Below are 10,547 nucleotides of genomic sequence, written 5' to 3'. Positions count from 1 at the left end.
TCGTGTGCAATAGTATGAAGCCCCCGGGCATTACAGAAGAGCAGATAAAAATGAGGGCATTTCCCTTTTCCTTGAAAGACTCTGCAAAGGACTGGTTATACTACCTACCACCAGGTAGCATCACCACGTGGGACCAATTGAAGAAAAAATTTTTAGATAAATATTTTCCTGCATCCAGGGCTGCGAGTCTAAGGAAAGAAATTTGCGGGATCAAGCAGCACCCAGGGGAGTCACTCTATGAGTATTGGGAACAGTTCAAGAAGTTGTGCAGAATGTGCCCCCAACACCAAATAAGTGAGTAGTTGCTCATACAATATTTTTATGAGGGGCTCCTTTTCAGAGACAGGAGCATAATTGATGCTGCAAGTGGAGGGGCACTGGTGAACAAAACCCCTCAGGAAGCACGGGAGTTAATAGAGGGGATGGCAGAGAATTCACAACAATTCAGTTCGAGAGAGGACGTCCCAATACGTAAGGTGAATGAGATAGAGACATCCTCTATGCAGCAGCAGCTAACTGAGTTGACCTCGTTTGTTAGGCAACTGGCTGTAGGGAATGCATCTCAGGCCAGGGTGTGCAGGATTTGCACTGGTATGGGTCACTCTGCAGACATGTGCCCAATGCTTCAGGAAGAAACTGCAGAACAGGTGAACATGGCTGGCCACGCGCCCGCGCCAAGAAAGCAGTAGGACCCTTACTCAAGTACCTACAACCCCGGGTGGAGAGATCATCCCAACCTCAGTTATGGAGGAAATAGGCAGCCCAACTTTGCACCGAACAGGCAGTCTAATTTCATGCCAAATAAGCAACCAGGGTACCAGCAGCAATACCAACCTCGACCACCTCCGTCCCAGAGCTCTGACCCATCTTTGGAGGAGATGATGAAACAAATGATGGCAACCATGACGCAAAATCAACAAAGGACGGAGGCAACCATTATGCAAAATCAGCAAAGGACGGACTCCGAAATGCAGGACATAAGGAATCAGATAAGTCAAATGGCTACAACAATTAACCGTTTGGATTCCCAGAACCAAGGTAAATTACCGTCTCAGCCTGAATTAAATCCGAAGAACGTGAGCGCAATGATCCTAAGAAGCGGGAAGGAAATTCAGGGGCCTGAACTTGTGATCCCTAAGGATAAGGATGAGGAAAAGATTGAAAATGAGCTTGAGAGGGAGGACAGCAATGGTGCAGATCCAAAGGTACTTCCAGACCCAATAATTACAGTTAAAACTAACCCACCTCCTTTCCCTAGCAAGTTGGAAAAATCGAAGAAGCAGGATAAGGAGAAGGAGATTTTGGAGGTGTTTCGCAAGGTAGAGATAAATATTCCCCTCTTAGACGCCATCAAACAAGTACCAAAATATGCCAAGTTCCTAAGGGACTTGTGTGTCAACCGAATGCGATTGAGGGGAGATGAAAGAATCATTGTTGGGGAGAATGTGTCAGCGGTCCTGCAGAGGAAGCTTCCACCCAAGTGCGGGGACCCAAGTATGTTTACTATCTCCTGTAGGATAGGTAATACTGTGATTAGAAGGGCCATGTTGGATTTGGGAGCATCAATTAATGTCATGCCTAAATCTATCTATGTTTCTCTGAAATTAGGTCCATTAAAAGAAACTGGAATAATCATTCAATTAGCTGACCGAACTAATGCATATACTGATGGGTTAGTTGAAGATGTGTTGGTGAAAGTTAATGATTTGGTGTTTCCAGCTGATTTTTATGTATTTGATATGGATGATGATCACTCCCCCGATCCCTCACCTTTGTTGTTAGGTAGACCCTTTATGAGTACAGCACAAACAAAAATTGATGTTAATAAGGGTACCTTATCCATGGAGTTTGATGGGAAAATTGTGTTTTTAATATCTTCGATACCATGAAATATCCCTCAAACTCCAACTTTAGCTCAGTTTTCTCTGTGAATACTATTGACCCTGTAGTGCAGGAAGTGTTTGAAACTGTTGACAGGGATGAGTTGGAGGTGGCTTTAACCAATCACCTCGAGTTGGAGACAACTCTTGAGGTGGAGTGGAGCGAGAATCTAAAATGCACAGTAGGTGCATTACACTCATTGCCGACCACCACAAAAAGGTATGAAGTCTTGCCTATTTTTATTCCCGAACCTCACCAGAGGGTATTGCCATCTGTGGTACAAGCACCTATTTTGGAATTGAAGCCCCTACCAGAGCACCTGAAGTATGCGTATCTGGGTGACAATGAGACACTCCCGGTGATTATTTCGTCAGCATTGTCAAAAACCCAAGAGGAGAAACTGATCCGGGTCCTTAGAGAGCATAAAGAGGTGATAGGTTGGACAATCGCAGACATTAAGGGGATCAGCCCGGCCGTCTGTATGCACCGGATTAGACTGGAAGAGGATGCTAAACCTGTTCGGCAGGCTCAGAGGAGGCTCAACCCCCTCATGATGGAAGTTGTAAAGAAAGAGATTTTAAAATTGCTAGATGTGGGGTTCATTTTTGCAATATCAAACAGCCCGTGGGTGAGCCCGGTCCAGGTAGTCCCAAAGAAGGCAGGAGTGACGGTAGAAGCTAACCAAACGGGTGAACTCGTGCCAGTGCGCAAGCCCACTGGATGGAGGCAATGTATAGACTACCGTAGGCTAAACGCCGTCACCAAAAAGGACCATTTCCCTCTCCCTTTCATTGACCAAATGGTTGAACGTTTGTCTTGTAAGGCTTACTATTATTTTTTGGATGGATTTTCAGGATACTTTCAGATAGCAATTGCCCCAGAGGATCAAGAGAAGACAACCTTCACGTGCCCGTTCGGGACCTTTGCCTATAGACGAATGCCATTTGGGTTGTGCAATGCGCCTGCAACGTTCCAGAGGTGTATGGTAAGTATTTTTTCAGAATATGTGGAGAAAATTATTGAAGTTTTTATGGATGATTTCAGTGTGTATGGTGATAGTTTTGATACGTGTCTAGATAACCTGAAATTGATGCTGATAAGGTGTATAGAGACTAATCTTGTGCTTAATTGGAAAAAATGTCATTTTATGGTTGACCACGGGATAGTCTTAGGTCATGTTGTATCGTCTAAGGGCATCGAGGTTGACAAGGCTAAAATAGACATTATATCGGCATTACCTTACCCCGCAAATGTGCGGGAGGTGCGTTCTTTTCTTGGACATGCAGGTTTTTACCGAAGGTTCATCAAGGATTTTTCAAAAATTGGAGCCCCGTTGTTCCAACTTCTACAAAAGGATGTAGCTTTCGAGTTTGATGACAAGTGTGAGAGAGCCTTCGACAAGTTGAAGGAATTGTTGACATCACCTCCAATCATCCAGCCCCCTGACTGAAATTTACCATTTGAGATCATGTGCGATGCCAGTGACCATGCTGTAGGGGCTGTATTGGGGCAGCGAGTAGGAAAGGCAGCTCACGTCATCTATTATGCATCCCGCGCCCTGAATGGAGCCCAGTTGAATTACTCCACCACTGAGAAGGAGCTTCTTGTAGTTATTTTTGCTTTAGAAAAATTCAGGTCATATTTGTTAGGTGCTAAAGTGATTGTATTTTCTGATCATGCAGCATTGAGATACCTGATGACCAAGAAAGATGCGAAACCGAGGCTCATACGATGGATATTGCTCTTACAGGAATTTGACCTGGAGATAAGGGATAAAAAAGGGTCAGAGAATTTAGTAGCCGACCATTTGAGTCGTATCCCCGTTGGAGAGGATAGTGAACCATTGAAGGATGCATTCCCTGAAGAGCATTTATTTTCTTTAAATTCTCAATTGCCTTGGTATGCTGATCTGGTCAATTATTTGGTAACCGGTAATTTTCCTGCAGGTTGGCCAAAATCGAAGAGGGATAAATTGAAGAGCGACGCCAAGTATTTTATCTGGGATGACCCGTACCTGTGGAAGAGGTGTGCAGATCAGGTGATGAGGAGATGTGTAAGTGAAATGGAATTTCAATCGATTTTAGCTTTTTGTCATACTTTTGCCTGTGGAGGTCATTTTGGACCCACGAGAACTGCTCATAAGGTTTTAGAAAGTGGATTTTATTGGCCTTCATTGTTTAAGGATGCCTATGTGTTTTGTAAGACATGTGATAAATGTCAGAGGATAGGCAATTTATCCCGAAGGGATCAACTGCCACAGGTGCCCATACTTTTCATTGAAATTTTTGATACTTGGGGTATCGATTTCATGGGTCCCTTCCCAAATTCTTGTGAATTTTTATACATTTTACTAGCAGTGGATTATGTCTCGAAGTGGGTGGAAGCAAAAGCCACCCGCACTAATGATTCTAAGGTGGTTGCAGATTTCATAAAGTCTAACATTTTTGTGCGATTTGGAATGCCACGGGCAGTTGTGAGTGATAGGGGGACGCATTTTTGCAACAAAACAATTGCTGCTTTGTTCAGGAGATATGGTGTACTTCATAAAGTTTCCTGATAAGTCATGATTTGTTGTTAAATTTATAATTATTCTTCCCTTGATTTTAACCAAATATTATTTTAATTGATTGATTCTACTTATATTTGGTATTTGGTACAAATTGTAGGAAGGTGGAGCAAAAAGAGATAAAAGATGTGATTTTTCAAGAGTTTTCTAATTCAAAAGGGAGTCTACGTGGATTATTAACGGAAGATTGGGAGGAAGTCTATTTGGTTTCAAAAAGCTAAAAATTAGGAAAATCAATTCCTTCAATTTCGTGGCTACCAAAAGGAAAAAAGAGGCTAGTCTATTTGTATTCCTTCTTTCACGTTTGGAAAGGAACAATGAGTAGTAGAAGCTGAATAGGAAACAAAACAAACGAGAAGAGGAAAGAAAGCCGGATTCCGCGGGATTGCTACTTGGCTTGGATGTATTTTCGTTTGGCTTTGGGGATGCTTTAAAAAGCAATCAGGAGAAGAAAAAAGGACGGCTGGTCTTTGTATTATTTCCTTTTTACCGATTTTTGGAGAAAAAAAACAATGAAAAAAGCTTGGAACAATTATTTGCACGGTTGTTCTCCATTAATGGAGGACTAACCTCCTACTTCTAGTCAATGGGACAACTGACGAATTGGTTCGGCAATTACTGTGAGATCTAAACCGCTTTTAATTGTTTCCTTCATTTATTGGTATTTATATGTTTCCTGTTTTTAATTGCTATAGCTCGTGTGAGTGATTGAATAGATGCGCAATATTTAATTATTCACGTAGGCTATTTTGCTAAATAGAGGTAATTGAATCCGTAATTGTTCGTTATCTCTATCTTAGTAGCAACTGGCGTAATTGGGTTTATGTCAGGGGAGCATACGATCTAATTTAAACAAACCCTCGTAGCGTGTTTGTTAGTTAGGATTGGGCCTTTCTAATTATTAATGCAATCTAGAAATTAAATCCTACGGTCGTACCTAGGGTTGTTTTTGGGTTAGAGAAATAGCTAACGGTCGTACCTTAGCTATCGATAAATTAAGGAAGGGTTGGTTGTTCAGCGCGTGCGAGACAACTATAACCAATCTATTAATATTTGTTGGAATTATCTGTGAATCGATGATCAGTTGCATGAACCATTTCTGAAGTGTACCCTTGGCTAGAGTTTCTCTTAGTTATTCCTTTTAATTAATTATTTTCTGCATTTAGTTTGTTTAGTTGGCATTTGACACCAAAACCCCCCATTAATCTTGATTTGAAAAGAAACAAAATATCTTGCTAGTCCCTGAGGAGACGACCCTGCTTACCACTGTCTACTAGTTAGGGAATTCAGTTAAATAATTTATTCAGGTATATCGGATTAAACAAACTCTTCGGGAACAGGGTGAATCAAGTAACCCATTGCACACCTAGAGTCCCTGCTCCAGTACTCGAATTGATTATTGACTGTTTTAAGTGGTAGTTAGGTTTTATTTATTATTATTGCACAGGTTCGGCACCTGTCAATTTTTGGCGCCGTTGCCGGGGACTGGTGCCAGATTAATTTGTTTCTTTTTGAGTTCATCTTGTTTTTATTTTTATTTATTTATTTTTCTCTTATCATTTTTTTATTATATAGTTTATGGCTTCTAACACTCCGTATTTTGGTGATATACTGGATTTTGTTTTCGGGGAAGGCAATGAAATTGATTGTTTTTCTAAGTTTGCATACTTAGAGGCAATAAACTCTATTAAAAAAAGAATGGCTGCTGCAACCTGTAAAATTTGTTATGCCAGGGATCATTCAACCGGTATGTGCCCCGAATATCAAGATAATCTGGATGTCCCAATCAATAATTATGGAGATTTTTCACCCTGGTCTCAAATATGGTATAACCCTAATCCATACGGGTATGATCAAGGAGGGTGGGATAACTCCAATTATAATTATCCAACGGGGCCAATGAATTTTCAGCAGTATGAGTCTCAAGAATCATCATCTATGTCAGAGCGATTAGCTTCTCACCTTGAAGAATTGCCCTCACAAACCAACATTAGCCTTGAGGAAGATGAGAGTGCAATTATCCGGTCAAATGATATGGAACTGCAAGAGCTTCAAAGAGACGAATCTAAAGATGCAGTTGAAAAGGAAGTTAATGTGCAGAAAATGAGCCCCCAATATCAACCAGTCCAAGTGAATGAATCCAGTGAACGATCTCCAAATGCGGTGACATCTTCTCCACTCCTTAATCAATACTTTCCTGACTCCTATTTTTTAACTCCTGTTACTGAAATTGATTTTATTATACCAGACGATTTTGAATTTCATGCCAGGAATAAGTTAAGAGTCATGATGGCAAAATATTTCGAACCAATAAGTGCTCGGGATGGAGGAGTGGGTGAAGATTTAAGATCATCACTTGTTTGTTTGGCGCCATCTACTAATCCATGGAAGACCGTAGCTCGGGTGGTCAAGAATTACTCCATTTACGAGGGCTATCAGGATTACATAGAAGATGAAGCACTGAAGCGAGCTACACGATTTTATCCTCCATGAATAAACAGGACAATGTCTAGCCGAAGACATTAAAGAAAGGCGCTGCTTGGGAGGCAACCCAAGGCTCTTTATTTTAGTTTTCTTATGTTTTTGGAGTTTTTTTTAAGTGTTAGTTGCATTTAGTGATTTGTTGCTTGGTGGCAGGAAATTGGCAGTTAAGCGTGCCACGCCAGGTGGTCACGCCTGAGGGGAAGAAATTTTCGTTCAGGATCTGCGGACGCTATAGCAGTTAGACGTGCCCACGCCAGATGGTCACGCCTGATGGAAAAAATTTTCGCTCAGAATCTGCGGACTCTATAGCAGTTAGACGTGCCCACGCTACGTGGTCACGCTAACGGATCGAGAATTTTCGCCGGATGGTCAAAAGACTAGGAAGCGGTTAGGCGTGCCTACGTCTAACCCACAAGACCGCAACCAAAGGACTTCAAATTCCACTGCCACCGTTGCACTGTTCAACCTTTCATCGTCATCAGTTTTGCCATCGAGCTCTACATATCTTTTGTCTCTCACCTACAATTGTGCCACAACCCCCCCCCTTTTGATGATCAGGGAAGTTTCGTTGTCCCTTTTTGCTTTGAATTTTATTCTTTATTACTTACATTGGGGACAATGTAAGATTTAGGTGTGGGGGGAGTAGTATATTGGTATTTTATTGAAAAAGTGCAAGTGTAGGCATTTTTGTTGGAATTTTTTGTTTGACTTAGTTGAATTTTATCTAATTTTTGCCTATCTTTGTGCATATTTGTGATTATTCCTGATAAACGATGGTTAGATGTTTCAAATTTTTCTATTGTTAAGATTTTACACTTTAAGGTGTTGAGTATGACATGGCTGAGTTTAAGGGTATCTCTTTGATGAATATTTGAGATTTTGTGACTTTTGCACTTTTTGGTTAACTTTTCTAAGTATTGTAAATATTTGTCTAGCATTTTTTGTGCAAATTGGTTCAGCTATTAATCTTAGTTCTCCATGTTTAAGAAATGAAGCGGGTTTGTGTGGTATTCAATTTTATTTTTTGTGCTTATTTATGAATAGTATTAGGCTATACTCCGCTAGTATCGTTGCCTAGTAACCGGGAGTCTTCACCACAAGTGTCGACTTTCGCGTCAAAAAGCGACGATAGCTATGAGTATGTGGTTTTTAAGCGATGATGGCTGAGTAACCGGGCTCCTTCATTTGGCCAATGTCGGAGTTCGCGTCAAAATGCTTGAATGGCTAAAAACTAAGCATTCCCCCTGAAAAAAAAAATCAAATAAGTGGGGATATTCTAGAAAAGAAAAAATATATGCTAAAAGTGAAAAATGTGGAAGTATTTGAATGAATTGTTAGCCCGCTGATTCATGAATTTTAATGTTGAGATTTTGCTTAATAGTCGAACCATTTGCTTATGGATGCTGGTTGAATATTTTATATTTTTAGATTAGTTAGTCATAAATTGAAAGAGCCCTTGATCTTGAAAGCTAATTGGAGAGATATTTCTTGCAAATTGCCACTAATACTTGACATGTCTTTTAATTGTATTTTGGCAATAGACGATTTGAGCAACAGCCATTGTTTGAATTCGATTGCTTGATTTGTTGTTCTCATGCTTGAGGACAAGCATAGTTCAGGTGTGGGGGAAATTGATAAGTCATGATTTGTTGTTAAATTTATAATTATTCTTCCCTTGATTTTAACCAAATATTATTTTAATTGATTGATTCTACTTATATTTGGTATTTGGTACAAATTGTAGGAAGGTGGAGCAAAAAGAGATAAAAGATGTGATTTTTCAAGAGTTTTCTAATTCAAAAGGGAGTCTACGTGGATTATTAACGGAAGATTGGGAGGAAGTCTATTTGGTTTCAAAAAGCTAAAAATTAGGAAAATCAATTCCTTCAATTTCGTGGCTACCAAAAGGAAAAAAGAGGCTAGTCTATTTGTATTCCTTCTTTCACGTTTGGAAAGGAACAATGAGTAGTAGAAGCTGAATAGGAAACAAAACAAACGAGAAGAGGAAAGAAAGCCGGATTCCGCGGGATTGCTACTTGGCTTGGATGTATTTTCGTTTGGCTTTGGGGATGCTTTAAAAAGCAATCAGGAGAAGAAAAAAGGACGGCTGGTCTTTGTATTATTTCCTTTTTACCGATTTTTGGAGAAAAAAAACAATGAAAAAAGCTTGGAACAATTATTTGCACGGTTGTTCTCCATTAATGGAGGACTAACCTCCTACTTCTAGTCAATGGGACAACTGACGAATTGGTTCGGCAATTACTGTGAGATCTAAACCGCTTTTAATTGTTTCCTTCATTTATTGGTATTTATATGTTTCCTGTTTTTAATTGCTCTAGCTCGTGTGAGTGATTGAATAGATGCGCAATATTTAATTATTCACGTAGGCTATTTTGCTAAATAGAGGTAATTGAATCCGTAATTGTTCGTTATCTCTATCTTAGTAGCAACTGGCGTAATTGGGTTTATGTCAGGGGAGCATACGATCTAATTTAAACAAACCCTCGTAGCGTGTTTGTTAGTTAGGATTGGGCCTTTCTAATTATTAATGCAATCTAGAAATTAAATCCTACGGTCGTACCTAGGGTTGTTTTTGGGTTAGAGAAATAGCTAACGGTCGTACCTTAGCTATCGATAAATTAAGGAAGGGTTGGTTGTTCAGCGCGTGCGAGACAACTATAACCAATCTATTAATATTTGTTGGAATTATCTGTGAATCGATGATCAGTTGCATGAACCATTTCTGAAGTGTACCCTTGGCTAGAGTTTCTCTTAGTTATTCCTTTTAATTAATTATTTTCTGCATTTAGTTTGTTTAGTTGGCATTTGACACCAAAACCCCCCATTAATCTTGATTTGAAAAGAAACAAAATATCTTGCTAGTCCCTGAGGAGACGACCCTGCTTACCACTGTCTACTAGTTAGGGAATTCAGTTAAATAATTTATTCAGGTATATCGGATTAAACAAACTCTTCGGGAACAGGGTGAATCAAGTAACCCATTGCACACCTAGAGTCCCTGCTCCAGTACTCGAATTGATTATTGACTGTTTTAAGTGGTAGTTAGGTTTTATTTATTATTATTGCACAGGTTCGGCACCTGTCATTTCCACTTCCTACCATCCACAGACCAATGGCCAGGCTGAAGTCTCGAATAAGGAAATAAAGTCTATTTTGGAAAAGATGGTCCGCCCTGATAGGAAGGACTGGAGTTCAAGGTTGGAAGATACTTTGTGGGCATACAGGACCGCTTACAAGACACCTATAGGGATGTCTCCCTATAGGTTGGTATTTGGTAAGTCTTGCCATCTTCCAGTGGAATTCGAGCATAGAGCATTTTGGGCGGTAAAACAATGCAATATGGATATTGAGGAGGGCGGAATCCAAAGAAAGTTACAGTTACAGGAGTTGGAGGAGATTCGCAATGAAGCCTATGAGAATGCGGTAATCTATAAGGAGAGGAATAAGATTTTTCATGACCAACAGATCTCAAGGAAGACATTCGAGTGTGGGCAAAAAGTTCTACTGTACCACTCCAAATTGAAATTATTTTCAGGTAAATTACGCTCTCGTTGGATTGGCCCTTTTGTTGTGACTAATGTCTTTCATTATGGTG

The 10,547-nt window shown here is 40.1% G+C and overlaps 2 protein-coding genes across 2 annotated transcripts; both read left to right on the top strand.

Annotated features, from left to right (window-relative positions):
• The first annotated feature begins 794 nt into the window (after positions 1-794).
• On the top strand, positions 795-1,889 carry LOC113709881 (uncharacterized). Its single transcript, XM_027232727.1, has one exon. It carries the CDS (start codon positions 795-797, stop codon positions 1,887-1,889), a length of 1,095 nt encoding a protein of 364 aa, XP_027088528.1.
• Positions 1,886-3,331, top strand: LOC140014673 (uncharacterized). Its single transcript, XM_072065760.1, has 3 exons — positions 1,886-2,612; positions 2,958-3,142; positions 3,236-3,331. The coding sequence occupies exons 1-3, from the start codon at positions 1,886-1,888 to the stop codon at positions 3,329-3,331; spliced, it is 1,008 nt and encodes a 335-aa protein (XP_071921861.1).
• The last annotated feature ends 7,216 nt before the right edge of the window (positions 3,332-10,547 follow it).

The sequence above is a fragment of the Coffea arabica genome, chromosome 9e (genome assembly GCF_036785885.1).
Source record: "Coffea arabica cultivar ET-39 chromosome 9e, Coffea Arabica ET-39 HiFi, whole genome shotgun sequence".
Taxonomy (NCBI): Eukaryota; Viridiplantae; Streptophyta; class Magnoliopsida; order Gentianales; family Rubiaceae; genus Coffea; species Coffea arabica.
Note: the sequence above shows the minus strand (reverse complement) of the source record. Positions and strands in the feature narration are given on the sequence as shown.